The sequence below is a fragment of the Martes martes genome (assembly GCF_963455335.1).
Source record: "Martes martes genome assembly, chromosome: 7".
Classification (NCBI taxonomy): Eukaryota; Metazoa; Chordata; class Mammalia; order Carnivora; family Mustelidae; genus Martes; species Martes martes.
The window spans coordinates 61,759,674-61,783,572 of record NC_137894.1 but is presented as its reverse complement, the minus strand read 5'-3'; the positions used below and the strand labels follow the sequence as shown (position 1 = coordinate 61,783,572).

At 37.5% G+C, this 23,899-nt stretch overlaps 1 protein-coding gene across 1 annotated transcript in view; it reads left to right on the top strand.

Moving 5' to 3' along the window:
• Positions 1 to 23,899, top strand: part of TTBK2 (tau tubulin kinase 2) — a gene marked incomplete at its 3' end in the record, with an annotated part of 156,831 nt that overhangs the window by 64,987 nt on the left and 67,945 nt on the right. The window contains exon 4 of the mRNA XM_080809583.1: positions 19,272 to 19,345. Coding sequence (XP_080665709.1) covers positions 19,272 to 19,345 — 74 coding nt within the window. The remainder of the gene's footprint in view (positions 1 to 19,271; positions 19,346 to 23,899) is intronic.

Here is a 23,899-nt window from a genome sequence, read left to right as displayed (position 1 = left end):
CCATAGCTTTTTAAGCTCTTGTATTGAAAGCAGGGGTAGTAGATGATTATTTGAAATTGTAAGAACAAAAAGATTCATTAGGTTATATGCACTTATTTAATTTTTACTTTTTTTAAAGATTTTATTTATTTATTTGACAGACAGAGATCACAAGCAGGCAGAGAGAGAGAAGGAAGCCGACTTCCCACTGAGCAGAGAGCCCAATGTGAGGCTCGATCCCAGGACCCTGGGATCGTGACCTGAGCCTAAGGCAGAGGCTTTAACTCACTGAGCCACCCAGGCACCCCAATTTTTTATTTATATTTTTGAAAAGATTTACTTATTTTAGAGAGTGTAAGTTGGGGGAGGAAAAGAGGGTGGAGAGAGAATCCTCAATCCCCACTGAGCGCAGAGCCTGACTTGGGGCTCAAATCCCAGGACCCTGAGATCATGACCTGAGCCAAAATGAAGAGTTGGCCTCCTAACCTACTGAGATACCCAGGTGCTCCATATGCATTAATTTTAGAGTACAGTTTATCTATTCCTTTAAAAAAAGATTTTGGACAGTAAGGAAGGGTTTATCACTACATGCGTCAGATGAATAAAAATCCTTTTTAATATCACAATTAAAATCTGTGTTTAACTAGCAAGATGCTACCTTGCCTGTAATATCTGTAGATATTATCTACCTGTCTAAATTAAGTCTGTTTCTTACTGTCTTTTTTGAGTGGACATATCATTGATTATTTCTTTTTTGCACAGTTTGGTGACAGACCACAAACATTCCCTATTCAGTTAGATTAGTCAAGAGGTAGAAAATAAAGAGAAAGCCTTAGTGGTGGTATTTAGAGTGACTGGTAAAGATTTGGTTTGTATGTTCAGGTTCGTTTGTTTATTTATTTATTTATTTATTTATTTATTTATTTAAAAGTTTTTATTTATTTACTTGTGTGTGTGGGGGGGTGGCAGACAGGGAGAAGCAGGCTCCCTACTGAGCAAGGGGCCCGATGTGGGACTCAATCCCCAGACCCTGGGATCATGACCTGAGCTGAAGGCAGACACTCAACCAACTGAGCCAGCCAGGCATCCCATCAGGATTCCTTTAATCTTTTAAAGGATTTCTTTAACGTAAGAGACATATAAGCAGGGAGTTAAAATTGACTTATTGTATATTTCCACGCAATGTTTTCTTGAGATCAACAATCTGTGACTCTTAGTGATCAGTGCTTACCTTGCTGACTTTCTTCTTTCTCTACTTTCATCTCTGTGCCAGACTTGATTGCTCTTACTCAACTCCAGGAAACTTATTTTAATAGTCTTCTTTATTTTTTTCCCCTCAGGGCTTTGCTAGATGACTAACTTGCTGATAGCTGTAAATCTAATCCTGAGTTTTAGTTGGTTGATATTACTTTCTACAGGGATATTTGGATTCGAGAGTTTTATTTGTTTGAGGAAATGAGGTGGAGGGGAATAACTTGAGCAAAAAACAAAGTAGCACATTTTCAAAGGAGAATAAAAAAACAAACTTACTTCATCAGAGTGTATGATGTATGTTGAAGAACTGAAGGAAATGGGGTTTGCTAAGTAATGTAGAATGATCGTAAATTCCAGGTTCACCATTTTATTTCATTTATTTTTTCAGAAAGTAAATTTAAAAATGTCTAATTCCATTATAATTAACATAGTGTTATTTTAGTCAGGTGTACAATATAATGATTCAATATCTACATACCTCTTTCAGGGCTTATCACAGTAAGTGTACTCCTAATCCCCGTCACCTTTTTCACCCATCCCCCTGTCCACCTCTTCTCTGGTAACCAGTTTGTTCTCCATAATTAAGGGCTGGTTTTTGTTTGTCCTTTTGTTTGTTTGTTTGTTTCTTAAATTCCACATACGAGTGAAATCATATGGTATTTGTCTTTCTCTGACTCCTTTTGCTTAGCATTATACCCTCTGGATCCATCCATGTTGCTACAAGTGGCAGGATTTTATTCTTTTTTATGGCTGAATGATAATCTATCACACACACACACACACACACACACACACACACCACATCATATCACATCACATCACTTCTTCTTTTTCTATTCATCTATTGATGGCCTCTTGGGTTGTTGCCATAATTAGGCTATGGTAAACAATGCTGCAATAAATATTGGGGTGCATACATCTTTTCGAATTCGTGTTTTCATATTCTTTGGGTAAATACCCAGTGGTGCAATTACTGGATCATAGGATAGTTCCATTTTTGATTTTTTGAGGAACCTTCAGTGTCTGTTGTGGTTCCATAAAAATTTTAGGATTATTTGTGTTCCTTCGGTGGGAAAAGTTGTTGGTATTTTATTTTTTTAAAAGATTTTATTTATTTATTTGACACAAGAGAGATATCACAAGTAGGCAGAGAGGAAGGCAGAGAGAGAGGGGGAAGCAGGCTCCCTGCTGAGCAGAGAGCCTGATGTGGAGCTCGATCCCAGGACCCTGAGATCATGACCTGAGCTGAAGGCAGAGGCTTAACCCACTGAGCCACCCAGGCACCCCCGCTGTTGGTATTTTAATAGGGATTGCTTTAAATCTGTAGATTCCTTGGGATGCCTGGGTGGTTCAGTTGGTTAAGCGGATGCCTTCAGCTCAGGTCATGATCCCAGCGTCCTGGGATCGAGTCCCACATCGGGCTCCTTGTTCCGCAGGGAGCCTGCTTCTCCCTCTGCCACTCTGTCTGCCTGTGCTCACTCTCTCTATCTCTCTCTGACAAGTAAATAAATAAAATCTTAAAAAAAAAAAATCTGTAGATTCCTTTGTGTAGTTTGGGCATTTTAACGATATTTGTTCTCCCAATCCATGAGCAGGGAATGTCTTTCCATTTGTTTATGTCATCTTAAATATCTTTCATCAGTGTTTTATAGTTTTTAGAGTACAAGTTTTTCATCTCCTTGGCTAAGTTTATTCCTAGGTGTTTTATTATTTTTGATGCAATTATAAATGGGATTATTTTCTTAATTTTTCTTTTTGCTATTTCAATATTAGTATATAGAAATGCTATGGATTTCTTTATACTGATTTTGTATCTTTAGACTGTACTGAATTCATTCACCAGTTCTTGTAGTTTTGTGGAGGAGTCCGGGTTAACCATTTTAGTGTTATTTCTATAGGCATTATTGTTTATGGTGTCTTGAATAGATAAATGACATGATAAAATCAGTATTTGGGGGGAGATTATCTTATGAATAGTGTGTTGCCCGTGACATTATGGGACATTCTTGGCCTGAAGTACTGTCAGATGTGACCAAACAGATGGGGTCCAGAAGAGACACTGCTAGGTGAGCTTGTCAATAGATAATTGGTGGTAATTCATTAGAGGAGTCATCATCAGCAGAGTCCAGTAGGATGTTTATAAAAGGTAAGTGAAGCACAGGACAAAGCAAGCTCATGCTTATCATTCTAAGGTGGACATTTGGCCATGGGGGGTGGGGAGAGGGGGAGTAGAGTGGAGAAGATGGGGCAAATATGACCTTAGCTCTAGAAAGTCCAGGATATTAGATAGTTCATGAATGCTTGTTTTCATTCTCCCTTCTTTCCTTCTTAGATGCCTGGTAAATGTGAACCACTGTGCTAGGAGCTAGGAATATAAACAGGGCATGTTCTTTGTCCTCAGCAGTTCACAGTCAAGTCAGACTGACACTGAGAATGAATAATGACATTATAAAATGATAAGTTATCAAAAAATGTATAAAATATACAAGAAAGAGGAAGGTGGGTGCACCTGGGTACTCAGTTGGTTAAGCGTCTGTCTTTGGCTTAGGTCATGATCCCAGGGTCATGAGGTTGAGCCCTGCGTTGGGCTACCTGCTCAATGGGAAGCCTGCTTCTCCCTTTCCCTCTGCCTGCTGCCCCCCTGTGCTTGTGCATGCCCTCTTGCTCACTCTCTCTCAAATGAATAAATAAAATCTAAAAAGAAAGAGGAATGGGGATGCCTGGCTGGCTCAGTTGATTAAGTGTCTGCCTTTGGCTCAGGTCATGATCCCAGGGTCCTGGGATTGAGTTTCGCATTGGGCTCTCTGCTCACCGGGGAGCCTGCTGCTCCCTCTCCCTCTGCCTACTTCTGATTGATCTCTCTCTCTCTCTCTCTGTGTCAAATACATAAATAAAATCTTAAAAGAAAAAAGAGGAATGTATAAAAAGATCCATAGGAGCATTGACAAGGGAACAAAAGGGAAACTAAGCAGAAGCTCAGTTGTCCGAACCAGGGAGATAGGACAAAACTAGCAGCAAGGATGAATGGTTCATGACATCGAGAGTATTGTGGTTGCTAGAACTCCATAAATGTTTCTTGCTGGGCCTAAGGGAGAGAGTGAGGTGGGCTTGAGTCTTTAGGTGAGAGATTAAGTGGCACCAGTAATATGGAGAAAAAGGAATGTAGTGTTAAGGAGCCAGTGAGGGCCTTAAAGTATTTGAAGAACATAGAGGCTGAGGATTCCAAGTACATACTCTATGACATAGTAATGTCCTAGGCCAAGGTAGGCAGTAGCAGTGGACAGAGAAGAGATGGGCAAAGGATAAGGACTGGAAATTCACAAAAAAAGGAAGCCTAAGCAATCAATAAACAGATGAAAACATACTCAAACTTACTAGTAACTAGAGAAATGCAAGTTACGTAGCAAGACACTGTTTCATTCCCTTCAGATTGGCAAAAAAAAAAAGTCTGACAGTACCATGTATTGGTGAAGATAGAGAAAGGAAAACTTCCTCATGTCCTGATAGCAGAAGTATAAATTGGTACAACCACTTTAAAAAGCAATTTGTACCTATTATGTAATGAAGAGGCTAGCAGTCATTTATTCTTTGTGTCAGGTATTGTTTTAAATGTTTTTTTTAAATATTATTTGATTTAATTTTTACCACAACTTTCCCCAGATTTTATAGTTGAGGAAATACAGCCTAAGAGAGGTTAAATAATCTGTCCACAGTCAAAAAAGCGGTAAGGTAAAGAGCCAGATTTTAGCTTAGATCTGTCTCTTTCTAAAACTTGTGTTCATAATCACTAATGATAATAATAGGAAGCATATATTGAGCATTTACTATGTGCCAGGTAGTATATTAAATATTAAACATACCTTAGCTGATTTACGTATGTAATAACTCTTTGAGGTAAGTGCTTTTGTTACTCATCACGTGGCTTTTAGAGATGAAGTACCAAGCTCGCAAGTGAAAAAGCTGATATTTACCTCAAGTGGTCTTGAGCACATACACTTTTCTTATATACCAGACTGAAAGATCCAGAGGTGTAGAATAGACTTTAGGTATATTTTGATTTCAATTCTCTTTTTTTCCCTCTCAGTGTATGTATATGTGTACGTATACATATATGTACTTATATGTGTGTATGTATAGGTATTTGACATACAACTTTGTACTATATGTAGATTAAACATAGATTTGATACATATATATATTGTAAAATGATTACCATAAGTTTAGTTGGTTGAGTTTATCATCTCACAGTTACTTTTTTTTTCCTGTGATGAGAACTTTTAAAATTTGTTAACTGTAATCAACATGCTGTACATTACATATCCAAGATTTACTTATTTTACAACTGAAGTTTGTACCTTTTAACCACCTTTACCTGTTTCCCCTACCTCTCACCCCCTACTTCTGGGAACCACTGATCTCTTCTGTGTTCCTGTGAGTTTGGTTTTCTTAGATTCCACATATAAGTTTTTCCTGTCTGACTTATTTCACTTAGCATAATGCTCTCAAGTCCCATCCGTGTTAATATAAATGGCAAGATTTTTTAATTTTTTTATGGCTGCATAGTATTGTAGTGTATATAAATACTATATTTTCTTTATCCATTCATTTATAGATGGACACATAAGTTTTTTCCGTGTCTTAGCTATTGTAAATAATGTTGCATTTAACATGGGCGTGGGATGTCTCTTCAAGATAGTAATTTCATTTCTTTGGGTATATACCCACAAGTGGAATTGCTAGATCATTTGGTAGTTCTATTTTTAATTTTTAAAATTTTAATTCCAATGTAGTTAACATGTAGTGCTATATTAGTTTCAGGTATACAATGTAGTGATCCATCAGTTCCATACATTGAGTGCTTATCAAGACAATCCCAGTCCTAATCCCCTTCACCAGTTTTGGTTTTTTTTTTAAGATTTTATTTATTTATTTGACAGAGATCACAAGTAGGCAGAGAGGCAGACAGAGAGAGGAGGAAGCAGGCCCCCCACTGAGCAGAGAGCCAGATGCGGGGCTCAATCCCAGGACCCTGGGATCATGACCCGAGCTGAAGGCAGAGGCCTTAACCCACTGAGCCACCCAGGTGCCCCCCCTTCACCAGTTTTAACCATCTCCCATACATCTGTTTTCTGGTAACCATTTGTTTGTTCTCTATAGTTAAGAGTCTGTTTTGGGGGGTTGTATCTTTTTTCCCCCTTTGTTCATTTGTTTTGTTTCTTTTTTTAAAAATTTATTTATTTTGGGGCACCTGGGTAACTCAGTGGGTTAAAGCCTCTGCTTCGGCTCAGGTCATGGTCCCAGGGTCCTGGGATCGAGCCCCGCATCGGGCTCTCTGCTCAGCAGGGAGCCTGCTTCCCCCTCTCTCTCTGCCTGCCTCTCTGCCTACTTGTGATCTCTCTCTATCAAAAAAAAAAAATTCTTTATTTTTTTTTATAAGCACATTTTAAAAATTTAATTTCTTTTCAGTGTAACAGAATTCATTGTTGATGCACCACACCCAGTGCTCCATGCAATATGTGCCCTCCATAATACCCACCACCTGGTTCCCCCAATCTCCCACCCCCAGCCCCTTCACAACCCTCAGATTGTTTTTAAGAGTCCATAGTCTCTTCATGGTTCATCTCCCCTTCCAATTTCCCTCAACTCCCTTCTCCTCTCCATCTCCCTGTGTCCTCCATGTTATTTGTTATGCACCACAAATAAGTGAAACCATATGATAATTAACTCTCTCTGCTTGACTTATTTCATTCAGTATAATCTCTTCCAGCCCCGTCCATGTTGATACAAAAGTTGGGTATTCATCCTTTTGATGGAGGCATAATACTCCATAGTGTATATGGACCACATCTTCCTTATCCGTTCGTCCGTTGAAGGGCATCTTGGTTCTTTCCACAGCTTGGCAACCGTGGCCATTGCTGCTGTGAACATTGGGGTACAGATGGCCCTTCTTTTCACTACATCTGTATCTTTGGGGTAAATACCCAGTAGTGCAATTGCAGGATCATAGGGAAGCTCTATTTTTAATTTCTTTCTTTCTTTTTTTTAAAGATTTCTTATTTATTTATTTGAGAGAGAGACAGTGAGAGAGAGCATGAGAGGGGAGAAGGTCAGAGGGAGCAGACTCCCCATGGAGCAAGGAGCCCGATGCGGGACTCGATCCCAGGACTCTGGGACCATGACCTGAGCTGAAAGCAGTCGCTTAACCAACTGAGCCACCCAGGCACCCGCTATTTTTAATTTCTTAAGGAATCTCCACACTGTTCTCCAAAGAAACTATTTTTATTGGGGAGCTTGAGTGGCTCAGTCAGTTAAGTGTCTGCCTTTGGCTCAGGTCATGATCCTGGAGTCCTGGGGGCAAGTCCTGTATCAGACTTCCTGCTTGGCAGGGAGTCTGCTCCCCACACTTCCTGCTGCTCCCCCTCTTGTGCTCTCTCACTCTCATTCTATCTCAAATAAATAAATAAAATCCTTAAGAAACTATTTTTATTTTGAGGAAACTCCATACTGTTTTCCATGGTGGCCACACCAATTTACATTCCTAGTAACAAAGCACAGGATCCCCTTTTCTCCACATCCTTACCAGCACTTGTTATTTCTCGTCTTTTTTATAATAACCATTCTAATGGTGTGAGGTAATATTTCCTTGTGGTTTTGATTTGCTGTTCGCTCCTGATTAACGATACTGAACACTTCTTTATGTACCTGTTTACCATTTTACTCTCTTCTTTGGAAAACTGTGTCTTCAGGCCCTCTACCCATTTTTAAATCAGACTGGTCTTTTGCTGTTGAGTTGTATCAGATATGTAGATATATAGATATAGATATTTTATGTTATGTTAGTTACCATTAGTTTTTGATGTAGTGTTCCATGATTCACTGTTTGCATATAATACCTGGTGCTCCATGTAATACGTGCCCTCCTTAATACCCACCATCAGGTTCACCCATTTCCCCCCCGCCATGCCCCCCCGAAACCCTCAGTTTGTTTTCTGGAGTCCATAGTCTCTCATGGTTCACCTCCGCCTCTGATTCCCCCCCTTCATTTTTCCTTTCCTTCTCCTAATGTCCTCCATGCTATATTCCTTATGTTCCACAAATAAGTGAAACCATATGATAATTGACTTTCTCTACTTGACTTATTTTACTTAGCATAATCTCCTCCAGTTCTGTCATGCTGATGCAAAAGTTGGGTATTCATTCTTTCTGATGGCTGAGTAATATTCCATTGTATATATGGACTACATCTTCTTTATCCATTTGTCTGTTGAAGGGCATCTTGGCTCTTTCCATAGTTTGCTGATTGTGGATGTTGCTGCTATAAACATTGGGGTGCATGTGGCCCTTCTTCTCACTACATCTGTATCTTTGGTGTAAATACCCAATAGTGTAATTTCTGAGTCTATTTTTAACTTTTTGAGGAACCTCCACACTGTTTTCCCAAAGTGGCTATAACCTTGCGTTCCCACCAACAGTATAAGAGGGTTCCCCTTTCTCCACATCCTCTCCAACATTTGTTGTTTCTTGCCTTGTCAATTTTTGCCATTCTAACTGGTGTAAGGTGGTATCTCAGTGTGGTTTTGATTTGAATTTCCCTAATGGCTAATGATGATGAATATTTTTTCATGTGTCTGTTAGCCATTAGTATGTCTTCTTTGGAGAAGTGTCTGTTCATGTCTTCTGCCCATTTTTTTTACTTGATTATTTGTTTTTTGGGTGTTAATTTGAGAAGGTCTTTATAGATCTTGGATTCCAGCCCTTTGTCTGTAGTGTCGTTCGCAAATATCTTCTCCCATTCCATGGGTTGCCTCTTTGTTTTGTTGACTGTTTCCCTTGCTGTGCAGAGGCTTTTTTATCTTGATGAAGTCCCACAAGTTCATTTTCGCTTTTGTTTCCCTGGCCTTTGGAGACATGTCTTGAAAAAAGTTGCTGTGGCTAATGTCAAAGAGGTTACTGCCTATGTTCTCTTCTAGGACTTTGATGGATTCCTGTCTCACATTGAGGTCTTTTATCCGTTTAGAGTTTATTTTTGTGTTTGGTGTAAGCAAATAGTCAAGTTTCATTCTTCTGTATAGAGCTATCCAGTTTTTCCAGCACCATTTATTGAAGAAACTGTCTTTTTTTCTGCTGGATATTTTTTCCTGCTTTGTCGAAGATTAGTTGACCATAGAGTTGAGGGTCCATGTCTGGGCTCTGTATTCTATTCCATCATCTATGTGTCTGTTTTTGTGCCAATACCACATTGTCTTGGTGATCACAGCTTTGTAATATAGCTTGAAATCAGGCAACGTGATGCCCCGTCTTTGTTTTTCTTTTTCAACCTTCCCTTGGCGATTCAGGGTCTTTTCTGGTTCCATACAAATTTTAGTACTGTTTGTTCCGGCACTTCAAAAAATGCCATTGGTATTTTGATCAGGATGGCATTAAAAGTGTAGATTGCTCTGGGAACCATAGACATTTTAACAATGTTTGTTCTTCTGATCCATGAGCACGGAATATTTTTCCATCTTTTTGTGTCTTCTTTAATTTCTTTCTTTCTTTCTTCAATTTCTTTTTGTGTCTTTTTCAGTTTCTTTCATAAGTGTTCTATAGTTTCTAGAGTATAGATCCTTCACCTCTTTGGTTAGGTTTATTCCAAGATATCTTATGATTTTTGGTGCTATCATAAATGGAATCAATTCCCTAATTTATCTTTCTATAGTTACATTGTTAGTGTGTAAGAACGTAGCTGATACCTGTGCATTGATTTTGTATCCTGCCACATTACTAAATTGCTGTATGAGTTCTAGTAATTTTGAGTTGGAGTCTTTAGCATTTTCCGCATAAAGTATTATGTCATCTGCAAAGAGAGAGAGTTTGACTTCTTTTATGCCAATTTGAATACCTTTTACTTCTTTTTGTTGTCTGTTTGCTGTTACTAGGACTTCTAGTACTATGCTGAACAATAGTGGTAAGAGTGGTCATCCTTGTGTTCCTGATCTTTTTTTTTTTTTTAGATTTTTTTTTTTTATTTATTTGACAGAGATCACAAGTAGGCAGAGAGAGAGAGAGGGAAGCAGGCTCCCTGCCGAGCAGGGAGCCCGATGCGGGGCTCCATCCCAGGACCCTGGGATCATGACCTGAGCCGAAGGCAGAGGCTTTAACTCAATGAGCCACCCAGGCGCCCCTGTATTCCTGATCTTAACAGAAAGGCTCTCAGCTTTTCCCCATTGAGAATGATTTTCACTGTGACTTTTCATAGATGGTTTTTATGAAATTGAGGACTGTTCCTCCATCCCTACACTAGGTAGGATTTATCCTTGGGATGCAAGGATGGTACAACATTTGGAAATGAATCAATGTGATAGAACATATTAAATAAGAGGAGAGAGAAGAACCATATGGTCTTCTGAATTGATACAGGAAAAGCATTTGACAAAATACAGCATCCTTTCCTGGTATTTTGAATATTAACCCCTTATCACATATATGAATTGCATATACTTTATCCCATTCAGTAGGTTGCCTTTTCATTTTGTTGATGGTTTTCTTTGTTGTGCAGAAGTTTCATAATTTGGTGTAGTCCCACTTGTTTATTTTTGCTTTTGGTGTGAAATTCAAAAAATCATTGCCAAGACCAGGGTCAAGGAGCTTATCCTTATGTTTTCTTTTATGAATTTTATGGTTTCAGGTTTTACCTTCAAATCTTTAGTCTATCTTGAGTCGATTTTTGTGTACAGTAAAGATAGGGTCTAGTTTTCATTCTTTTGCATATGGCTGTCCATCTGACTTTTTTGTGTGTGATTATCTCTTCCATATTGTAGACTTAATTCTTATGCTGGTTTCCTTCATGGTTGAGAGATAGTTGCTGATAGCATCTGGAAGGGAGCTACATTCTTTTCTCCTTAAAAATAACATTTCTTCTCATAATTGTCATATGAAACATACTGGGTTTTGCTCTGATTCGAATATCCCTGGAGAACAAAAGAAAAAAAAAAGAAAAAAATCCCTGAAATAATTATATTTGTCAAAGTAATGTGATGCATTGAATGCCTTAAGTCTTGAATGTTTAGTTTTCTTGCCATCGACAAATTGATCTCCATAACAAAAGATAAATGTGTCTATTACTCTGATTTTAGAGCAGTTAATGCCCAACTTTGGGCCTGGGAGTGGATCAAACCCATTGAGACAGTAGATACATGATAAAGGAAGATCATTCCCCAATTTGGGTAATTTAGGTACTATTAGTAAGGGGGAATGAACACTGGATATTTAGTCAGGAAGATGCTTTATGGGGTACCTGGGTGGCTCAATCAGTTAAGTGTCTGACTCTTGATCTCAAAAAAAAAAAAAAAAAGATCCTTTATAAATATGCTGTGTCATTTAATTTTCTCAATAATTTTGCTGAGGAAACAGACTTGCTTAAGGTTCCATAATTATTAAGTGGCAGAATGAGATTTAACTCTAAGTTAGTCCTTTTTTTCTTTCCTTCAGTCTTGTGTCTTCTTCAAAGAAAAATGATATGCTGCCCCATATGGCATCAGTGACCCTATCTTCTAAGATTTCAAAGTGATTTTCTGTAGATTCCTTAATTTACATATCATCACAAGGTACCAAAAATTATGGGGTTCAGTTTAAGCAGTGCTTAAACAGAAACTTATAACAGTGAACACCTATATTGAGAAGCCAGAAAGATCTCCAGTAAATTACCTAACCTTTCACCTTATGACCTTAGAGAAGGAAGAGCAAATTAAACCTAAAGGTAGCAGAGCCAACCTGGCTGGCTTAGTCGGTAGAGCATTTGACTCTTGATCTCAAGTTTGTGAGTTCAAGCCCCTTCTTGGATGCCTGGGTGGCTCAGTCCCTTAAGTGTCTCCCTTCGGTTCATGATCCCAGGGTCCTGGGTTTGAGCCCCACGTCGGGCTCTTTGTTCAGAAGGAAGTATGCTTCTCCTTCTACCTGTCACTCCCCTGCTTGTGCTCTATGTGACAAATAAATTAAAATCTTTAAACAAAAACAAAACAATCTAAAGCAGGAAGAAGGAAGGAAATAGTAAAGATTACAGTGGAAATGAATGAAATAGAGGATAGAAAAATAAGAAGGGGAACTAAAAAACCAAAAATTGGTTCTTTGAAAAAAAAAATGAACAAAATTAACATACCTTTAGCTAGACAGACCAAGAAAAAATAAAGAATCAAATTACTAAAACCAGGAATGAAAGAGGGGACATTTCTTTTGACCTTACAGAAATGACGAGGATTATAATAAGGGAAAACAGCCTTGAAAAAGAACAATGAAGCTGAAGTATTTACACTTTCTGATTTGAACTTGCTACAGAATGATAGTAATTATGGTACTGGCATATAGATAGAAATGTAGATCAGTGGAAAGAATTGAAAGTCCAGAAGTTGTCACATTATGGTCAGTTGATTTTTGACAAGGGTGCCAAGAACATTTAATGGGAAAAGGAGTCTTTTCAACAAATGGTGCCAGCACAACTCCATTGGATATTGTAAAAGAATAAACAGCACATATATTGGTCTCTGCCCCTGGTTCCTGGCAGAGACCTCTTATAATCCGTGTAATCTCTTGAGTGATAACAGCACTAGGAGCAACTTTTGTTCTGATACTTAGTCTTAGTAGTTTTGGCTAGGACACTGGTTTCTGACACAGAGCTCCTGTGTTCCTTAGCATTTCCTGGGCGATAAGAGTGTCTCGTGTTCCAATGAAGCAACTCTTGGTGGGCTCCTTAATAGCTTCAGGATGGCAGGTCACCAGAAAGACCAGGTCATGATTAGAAGTTTGGAATTTTCAGCCCCACCCCCTGTCCTCTGGGAAGTAGTGAAGATTCCAGAATCTTCTGAGCTGGTGCACACTTGGAGGTGCTGGAAGAGTGGTGCACACAGAAGGAGCAGCTCTGCACCACTTCCCACACAGCTCTCCCTATGTGTCTCTAAATCTGGCTGCTCATCTGTACTCTTTATTATAGCCTTTGTAATAAATTGGTAAATCTAAGTATCTCCCTGAATTCTATAAGCTAGCAAATTGTCAAACCCAAGGAGGGGGTCATTTATACAGGTGACAACCTGGGACTTGGGATTGGCGTTTCAAGTAGGGGCAGCGTTGCAGAACTAAGCCCTTTTGGGGATCTGATGTAAACTCCAGGTAGATAGAATTGATTTGAATTATAGGACAGACACCCAGCCAGCCGGTCTTGAGAATAGCTTGATGTGTGGAAAGCCCACACGTCTGGTGTCAGAAATGTTTTGAGTGTGGTAGTAGTGGGAGAGTAAAGGAGAAACACAAGAGGAGTGTGTCTTCCATCACAGTTATACACATGCAAAAGAATGAAGTTGGACCCTTACCTTGTACCATATATAAACCCATATATAAAAATTTATTCAAAATGGGGGCACTTGGCTGGCTTAGTTGGTGGAGCATTTGACTCTTGATCTCAGGGTCATAAGTTCAAGCCCTACATTAGATGTAGAATTTACTTACAAATAAAAAAATAAAATCTTAAAAAAATTTCTTCACAGTGGATCAAAGACTTAAACATTAAACTCTTAAAGGAAAACATATGTGTAAATCTTTGTGACCTTGGATTAGGCAATGAGTTCTTAGATATGATGCTAAAACTGTAAAACAGCAAAACAAAAAATGGATTAATTGGACTTCATCACATTTAAAAACTTTTGTGCTTCAAAGATCACCATCAAGAAGGTGTGGGGCGCCTGGGTGGCTCAGTGGGTTAAAGCCTCTGCCTTCGGCTCGGGTCATGATCCCAGGGTCTTGGGATCGAGCCCCATGTCGGGCTCTCTGCTCAGCAGGGAGCCTGCTTCCCTTCCTCTCTCTCTCTGCCTGCCTCTCTGCCTACTTGTGATTTCTGTCTGTCAAATAAATAAATAAAATCTTTAAAAAAAAAAAAAAAAAGAAGGTGAACAGACACAGCACCTGGGTGGCTCAATTGTTAGGCAACTGCCTTGGGCTCAGGTCAGGATCCCAGGGTCCTGGGATTGAGTCTGTATTGGGCTTGCTGCTTGGCGGGGAGCCTGCTTCTCTCTCTACCTGCTGCTACCCCTACTTGTGTGCTCTCTCTCTCTGTTAAATAAATTTTAAAAATTTTTTAAAAATGTGAACAGACAACCCACAGAATAGGAAAAAATATTTTCAAATCATGCATCTGATAGGGACTGTATTTAGAGTATATAAAGAACTCATAAACTCAGTAATAAAGAGACATAAAACCCAATTTAAAAATCAACAAAGGATTTGAATAGACATTTCTCCAGAGAAGATATACAGATTGCCAGTAAGCACATGAAAAGATGCTCAACATTATTAGTGATTATGGAAATGTAAATCAAAACTATACTGAGATATCAGTTCACTCTCACTAGGATGACTGCAGTAAAAAGAAATACAGATAATAACAAGAGTTGGTGAGGATGTGGAGAAGTTAGAACCTGCTACCGGTAGGAATATAAAGTGTGCAGCTTTTTTGGACAACAGTCCAACAGTTCCTATGGACTGCTTAAGATTAAACATATTAATAACTATATAAGATTAAGCATAGCTACATGATGGATATTATTGACAATGAAGAGAAGTGAAATATTGATACATGCTACGACGTGGATGAGTTTTGAACACATTATGCTAGGTGAAAGAAACCAGTCACAAAAACTACTTATTGTATGAATCCATTTATGTGAAATGTCCAGAATAGTCAGGTCTGTAGAGATAGAAAGTAGATTAGTGGGACTGACTCTCATGGGGTTGGGGGAGTTGCAGGGGGAAGTGGAAATGACAACTAATAAGTATGGGTTTTTTGGTGGGGTGGGGTATGGCTGTTGAAAATGTTCTAATGTTGATTATGGTGGTGGTTGTACAACTGTGAATATACTAAAAACAATTGAATTACACTTTAAATGGGTGAATTTAGTGGTACATTAATAATGTTCCAATAAAGGTATTGTCAAAAACTTATTCATTGTTTGGTTAATGTGTACCCTGTGCAGAGCTGGGTACTAGAGCCCCCACCCTAGGAGTACTTACAGTCTAGGGGCCAGACAAGCAAAGACAGTATAGCCTAACGATGCTGAAATTAAATTTATATATCTATCATATTCTGTGCCTTTAATGAGAATGTATGGGAGGTTATTAAGTAGGAATAAAATGAGGATTGGTGTGGGTTTGACATCACTCCTGTCCTAGAGTGACATCAAGATTATTTAGATGTCATGGGGGCTCTTAGCTAGCTCAGTTGGTAGAGTGTGCAAATCTTGATCTGAGTTGGATGTAGAGATTACTTAAAAATAAAATCTTTTATTTATTTTTAAAGATTTTATTCATTTATTTGAGAGTGAGAGAGACAGAGAGCACGTGTACCTGAATGTAAGGGAGGGGCAGACAGAGAGGGAGAAGCAGACTCCCGGCTGAGCAGGGAACCTGATGCAGGGCTCCATCCCAGGATCCTGGGATCATGACCTGAGGTGAAGGCAGGCACTTAACGGACTGAGCCACCCAGGTGTCCTAAAATAAAATCTTCTAAAAAAGACTATTTACGTGTCTTTTATACTGGGAGTTCTTGAAACTTTATAAAATGGTTTATCTAGGGACTTTGAGTGGTTTCCGTAATATGTCTGGACCTCTCCTCTAATCTTACCGTGCATGAAGTTGAATAATTATTTTTTGTGAACGTGGAATCATAATCACGCCTAGCAGTGCATAGTGTTGGACTGTCTTGGTTTTTTTTGTTTGCTTACCAACTAGATATGACCTAGGAGACTGCCTGACTTATCATAAAGATTGCTGTAGTTCTGGTATCTGGATTCTCCTCAGGACTCTTAACTAATGACAGTTTATTAGGTCTCTCCTGATATATTCTGGGTTTAGCAAGCTGATTCTCTTTCCCTTTGTGTTTCTCTTTCTCCACAGCAATGATTTTGAATTATTTACACTCTCTTCAAGTATAACTTACCCTGCTCCCTTCATTTTTAGAGATTATTTTGCTGAATTCTTCACATCTGAAAAATGGGGAAAATAATAATACTTAAGGTGTGAAGATTAAATGCATGTAAAGCACTTAATATAATGCCTGGCACAATATGCTTGCATATTATGCATGTTTTACTAGCTATCATTATTTATATAATTTGTTTATTCACAGATACTAATTGGGCACTTCACTAATTGACAGGTGCTGTGCTAGTCACCAGCACAAGATAGATATGGTCCCTGTACTCATAGAGTGATATCTCAGTTTGTACTAGTTATTATAATAGTTATTTTTAATACTCTAAGTGGTGGTGAAGAATTACTGTTTCAGTTAAATTATAGTTTCTTCATGCTTCTAAAAATATGCACATATTATTGAACCAAGGATTTTCACTAATTGCATGTATCTAAAATATAAGAGCAGTAGTACACTATGCTAAAAAGTATGAGTTAAGAACTCATTAAGCTCTGACCTAAATCAATGAAGATGTGTTGGTGAATCCTAAAGAGTTTGCTACTGACTTTGTATTTTGTTTATCAGTCAAGGATCTACAGTTTATTTGATTTCTTTTTTTTTAATATAAGTAGGATGTTTTCACTATCAAGAGATAAATAGTATCTTGGTGTTATGTACCATTAAGGTATTTTTGAAAGAACATTCTGAGAAGCATTAAATACAGTATGGCCTTTTGTTTTTAGATGGTTGAAATGTCTTTGTAATAGACATCCATCATTTAAATGTTATATGCTAGGAAGGTGGAATTTTTAATGGATAATAAGAATAAAATACTTCCTAAATGATTTTTAAATTGTTCCTTTGAAGCTGAGGGAAATAGTAAGTTGCTAATTGGCCATCATTTCATCCTTTCATTCTTACTGCATTTTACTAGATGACAGACACAGTTTTGCAAATATTTGTAAAATACATGTAAAGTGATGCACATGCATTGTACACATTGGGAATTATTGCTCCCATTGAACATATTTTTTGTGAGTTCCAACCCTTTCCAGCAAAACCACAGAGAAAGAGAGAATAGTGTAAAAGAAGTTGAATTATTAACTAAAATAAGTCTGGATTGTATTTGTATTTTAAGTCCAATAGTAGAAAGTTTTTGTTTTTGTTTTTGTTTTAATTTTGGGATGTATTTCCCATTCATTCACCACATCTTGCCCTTCCAGCTCTTGGCATATGACTTGCTCACTTTACAGGCAAACTTCTTCAAAGATTACCCTCACTGCCTCATTCTTGATTCATACTTTATTCCATTGAAGACTGGCTGTTGCCCTTTCTACTCACTAGTGACTTCCTAATTTTTATATTAACCAGCACTTCTCAGCCTTTCTATAGCATTTGCCATTAGCCAAAATTCTTCTTCTCATTGTATGTCTATAATACCTCTTTCTCATAGTTTCCTCATACCTTTCTGGCTATTACTTGATTCCCTTCATGCATTCTTTTATTTCTTCCCATGCTCTAAATGTTTCATTTTCTAAAATGATTTTCTTCTCATTCTTTATATTCTTCCAACTTGGCAGTTTTCCATCTGTGTGTGTAGTTCTATCTATCTTCCATGAACTTATGGTTCCCCAGTGTATTTCTACAGCTCAGCTTTTTGCTCAGCAGCAGGCTTAAAATTACAATTGTCTGCTAAATTCACCAGGTTGTCCTTAAACTCGACATTCTAATATCCCTTACAGCCTATACAACCTACTATATATTCTCTTATTTTGGTACAACTTACCATTTAATTGTACCAGTTTCTAGTCAGAAACTGTCTTTGGTATCTCTCATATTTATCTTATTTTTTCCCATCTCTCCTATACTATTTATCATTTAAACCCTATTCTCTCTTGGGATATTGTAACTGTTCCCAGAGTGACCTTTTTGCCTTTAGAGTTGACCTCTATGTGGTCTGTCATTGCCACCATAGCAGTGTTCTAAAGTACAATGTTTTAAGTGTGTTTTTCCTCATCTTAAAGTCTTGTAGATGCTTCTCATTACCCAGCAATAGATCCAATAGATCATATATCCATCCATGGCCCATCTACTTTTGGATCACTTAGAGAACTTTTGAAAAGCTCCAACCTGTATTTTTCCCCACCAATTCTGAATCACTAAAGAGTGCAGGAATTTACAAAGTTTTACAAAGTTTTCCAAGATGATTTCAATACGTAGCTAGGGCTAAGAAAAACTGACTTCTACATGTGGCTCACTTTCCTTATTATAGAGTCTAAGACCTTTCAGGGCCTCATGTCTCTTGCTTCTCCAGCATCTCCTCATGCTGTACTCCCTTCATTCACTATGCTCCAGACAAAATGCCCTCTTCTTGCCCTGGAGCCCACCAGTCTTAATCCTTTTCTGGGACCTTTGCTTGCTTTTGTTGAATCAGGGCAGACTCTGGATTTCTACCTGTTCCACCTCTGCTTTCCTCTGCACCCTAGTCAGCACCTCCTTGGATTTCATAGGTAAAACCCAGGTTGAAAACCACGGAACTAATCCAGATCATTGAGGCTCAGAAAGATTGAGTGATTAAGGGACTGAAGTCATATATTGGTGAATGGCAGACCATATCTGAAATTCAGGATTTATACTTATAAAATAAATTTATATTATATTTATATATATATTTTTCAGGATTTATATTTATACAATAAATTTATACTATAAATATAATATTTGTATCCCCCAGGATTTATATTCCTAACAGAGTTCTTATTTATTGCTCTTCTCTGTTTTCATACGTATAATGTCTGGGCAAGTTGATCTGAAATGACCTTTTAATTCTTTACTTCATAAATTATCATTCATTTATTTCCTCATTCATTTATTTATTCATTCAATAAACATTTGTTTGACTACACACAGAGCAATGTAGGGTCCAGGGGGAGGTGGATAGAAAATTTGAATAATACAGATTTCCTATTTTTAAGTTTCTTAAGACAGGTCCTTTATATTCAATTATAAAATACTTACAGAAAAGCAAATTATTAATTATTTAGAAGAGAAACCATAGCATAACCTTTTCCACTGTTTTCTGTCTTTCTTTCTTTCTTTTATCCAGGGAAAGACCACGTTTGTAGATTTATTGGCTGTGGGAGGAATGATCGATTCAACTATGTGGTCATGCAGTTGCAGGTAGGTTACTTAGAAATGTATCTTAAAATATTTCAGTTTTGATCAAAGTACCTAATTTCAGTAGATATGAATAAAATAGAATTCTTGGTATCATCTCTGAATATTTTATATTATGCAGATGGAATTTTCATTTAAACAGATTTGACATAGATTTTCCCAAAGATGGAAGGGTTGTTCTTTGTTCTTTTTTGTTGTTGTTGTTATTTTTTTAATTAACATATAATATATTTTTTGTTTCAAGGGTACAGGTCTGTGAATCCTCAGTCTTACACAATTCACCACACTCACCATAGCACATACCCTCTGCAATGTCCATCACCCAGCCACCTCATCCCTTTCAACCCCCTCCCCTCCAGCAACCCTCAGTTTGTTTTCTGAGGTTAAGAGTCTCTTATCCTTTGTCTCCCTCTCTGGTTTTGTCTTGTTTCCTTTTTCCCTCTGGAAGGGTTGTTCTTGTCAACTATCCATTGATTATCATCATTGCAGTTTTTCAGTCCCCACATGGATTGTTGGATAGGAATCTTGCCCGGTCCCTCTCCCTTCCTCTCTTTGTTACCTCTTGTTACCTCTAGTTTTTAATTTATGTGCTCAAGAACCAACTTTGACTGCTTGAAAATTTAAGCATTAGTTGATACGTAGGAGAAATGCATTCCTTTTTCTTTTTTCGTTCATTAACATAGTTCTGTTTCCTAGATGGAGAGTGGAGTTGGGTTGGGGCAGCAGAGGAAAGAAATTCAGAAAAAGTTTCGGAAAACTAAGGAGACCAGTGTAGATCAGATAACGATGGCCTTTGTGGCCTTTGGCAGGCTCCTCTGGATTTATCCAAGAACCTTTCCAATTGACTTTCATGCTGTATTTTTTCCTGTTCATAAGAAAATTATCCACCATTAGCCATGCATCTGTACAGTTATGATTGACTTGATTTGGAGTAAAGCTAATATAATTGTTAGAGGGTACTCTGTCTTACATGACATATTGAAGATAACTACTATGTTTCCCCTTGTATATTGTGATAAAATTTACATAGTCAGCTTCTCACTGCCACTTTTAATTTCTTCTAAAAATCCCAAATTCTTTTGGCTATGGAGGGCAGGAGGGGCAGAAGGAGAGGTTGAAAGAGAATCTTAAGCAGGTCCATGCTCAGGACAGAGCTTGATGCAGGCTGGATCTCATGATCCTGAGATCATGACCTGAGCCAAAATCAAGAGTTGGATGCTCCACTGACTGAGCCACCCAGGCGCCCCCTAAATTTATTCTTCTTAAATACTCTTTTCCTCTTGGCGATTCAGTTGTAGAATATCTGCCTTAAAAATTTTAAGGACTGGGGCACCTGGGCAGCTCTGAAAATCTGGGTCTTGAAATCTTATGGGTTTGAGAATTTGTGCTTCTTTCCTCATTTCTACCTGCAACATCTGGGAAGAGTCTCATGAAATTTCCTTTCACCATTGAGGCTTTACATGAGCAGCTTTCATATAGCCAAAGGGTGATATTTTGTGAAAAAGCGTTATCACCTAGGGAGGGGCAAAAAATTTTTTGAATCTTATAATCATACAGATGTAGATCTAGATTTCCTAACATCAGAGCTGGCTTATTTTTAAAACTTTTTCTTATTGTGAAAAAAATTAAACATACACAAAAATAAAATAGTATAACGAACACCCTTGTACTCATCACCCAGCTTCAGTAGTTATCAGTACATGGTCCATCTTGTTCCTGGTGTATTCTTCCTCTCCTCTCCCTCCCCAAATTATTTCAAAGCAAAATGGAAGCATATTTTATCTGGAAATACATGAATATGTATTATTAAGAGTCAGAGACTCTTTTTCTCCTCTTAATCACAGTACACAGTAATTCCTTAATAATAGCATTAAATATCAAGATAATCTTCAGATTTCCTTATTGTATATCTTTTATTTATTTTTTTTATATTTGGATTACTTAAATCTGGTTTCACAGAGGGTTCCACATGTTGTATTTGGTGGATATAATTCTTAAACCTTCTTTACTCTATAGGTTCCCTCTATTTCTTTTTTTTACAGTTTTTTGTTGTTGTTCATATTGTCATTGACAAAAATGATGTCGCTTGTCATGAAGTTCACATATTCTGGAGTTTGCTGATTATCTCCCTCCTTATTTAACATGTTGTTGTATCCCCTGTATTTTCTGTAAACTGGTGATTAGATCTTTGTTTTAATTAGCAAGAGTACTTCAGAGGTGAGTGGTATGCTTCCTCTTGCATCCCATCCCTAGGCAATGTCTGGGTTGTCTCTTTTTAATATTCTTAGGATTGATCCTTGAGATTCAGGGACAGTCAACCTGATGCATCCTTTTTAAAGCTCCCAGTAGTTTTTCTAGGTTTTATCAACCAATTAGTAATCATTGCCTAGATCCATTACTTCAGTGGGGTTGCAGATGTATGATTCTAATTCTATCAGTTTTCCTTAATTAGTAGCTGTAATTCTTCTTCAAAAAAGCACTCCCTCAACTATTAGGTTACCTGAGATAAATTTTTATATAGGAAGGGCAGGATTTGTACTTGTTTCTTTTCTTCTATTTACTAGTTTTCAAAATAACAAGTTGGTTCCCTAATATTTTCCAAAGAGGACTGATGAGCTCTGTCTTTTTAAAAGAATATGAGTTCATGGATTTCACATCTTTTATATTTCTCAATTATTGTAGTTGTTTTTAATGTTCATATTGCTCTATCTTCGACCAATAGGGCTTCTTTCAAGTTGGATTCTGATTCATTTTGGTAAGACCAGACTGTAGCAGTCTTTGATAGCATCCTTACTTTCTTGTCCAATATCATGTTCCAAGCTCATTCTGTCTGTTTCATACTTCAGAGCTAGAATCAGTCATTTCTCCAGTAAGCCCTGATTCCTCTTCGTGGGAAATGGTATTTAGAGACCACAAACTCTAGAGGCTATGGGTATCTCTTGCAATTGGATTGAACATTGTTTTAAATTCATTTCAAGTGGATGGGTTCAGGATACACAATTTTTAAAAGAGAAAGTAGATATTTCTAGTTCAAATTTGTGACAGTAGGGTTGCTGACAACTTATTTTTATCATTTGCTCTTACACACTTTTAAATATATGTAGATGAAATGATATTGGGATTTACATGAAAATAATCCAGCATATATATGTGTGGGAAGGAAAGGGGTGTGCGTTGCAAGGGTGTGGGGGGGTAGGTAACAAATAGGTGAAACAAGATTGGCTATGAATTGGTAATTGTTAATTCTTGGTGATGAGTAGTTATATGAGGGTTCATTATATTATTTTCTTTTAGGTTCACTTCACACTTTCAGTAGTAAAATCCACTTGCATTTTTATTGGGATCATGTTAAATTTATAGAATTACTTAGGGGAAAATGAATTTGTTTTTTTTTTTCATTCAATAATATTCATTCTATGTTATGAATAAGAATCATCCCCCCCCCCCGGTGGCTGTGTACCAGTAAGATGAATGTACCATAATTTATTTAACTTTTCATTTATTGATAGATATGTAGATTGTTTTCAGTTTTTCTTTGTAACAAATAATAACTACTTTTATTTAGTTTATACTGTGAAGTTTTTAATTTTAATTAGGTGAATAAAACCTGCATGTATTTACCATGTTAATAACTTTTCCCCATACTCCTGCTAGCCTTATATTTTATCTTTTTGGATTTTGTTAGTTGATACCTTAGTTTACATTTTAAAAGATGTTAAATTTTGGGGACGCCTGGGTGGCTCGTTGATTAAGCATCTACCTTCGGCTCAGGTCATGATCCTAGGGTCCTGGAATCAAGTCCTAGATAGGGTTCCTTGCTCAGGGGGGAGCCTGCTTCTCCCTCTGCCTGCTCCCCCTGCTTGTGTGCTCTTTCTTTGTCTCTGACAAATAAATAAATAAAATTTTTGAAGAAATTAAAAAATAACTGATTTGAAATTTTAGAATCATTACTACTGTCATAAATCAAATTAATTGATTTTCCTTCAAAAGCTTTTATAATGGTGGAAGTTGTTTACAAATAAAGTTCCAGTATTTCTTAGGTATATTTTTGGAAATCAAAATACTGATTTTTGAGAAAAAAATGATTGGAATGCTCGTAAGTTATTAGCTACTCATGGGATTGTAAAACTCATTATTGTAGATTATCACTTATTTTATATTTGGAATTATTGCTCTGGGTACATATGTTTTCTATATTTTCAAATAATCAAGACTATTTTGTTATGGCATGAAAGATGGAAACATGATGATTCAAAAACATAATTAAGTTCAAAAACTTCTGGTTATTCTTAAATTTCTGTGAAACATTCATGTATTACCTTAATGGAATCTCTTCTCTTGAATGAGAGGGTCACGATTTGGGTGAAATCCTTGCTCTTTCTGTCAAAACTTTTTTTTAAAGATTTATTTATTTGAGAGAGAGCATGAGCCGGGGGGAGGGGCAGAGGGGAGAGAAAGAATCCCAAGCAGAGGCTCCGCTGAGTGTGGGTCCTGCGCTGCTCAGGGCTCCATCCCACAACCTCAAGACCATGACCTGAGTGGAAACCAAGACTTGGA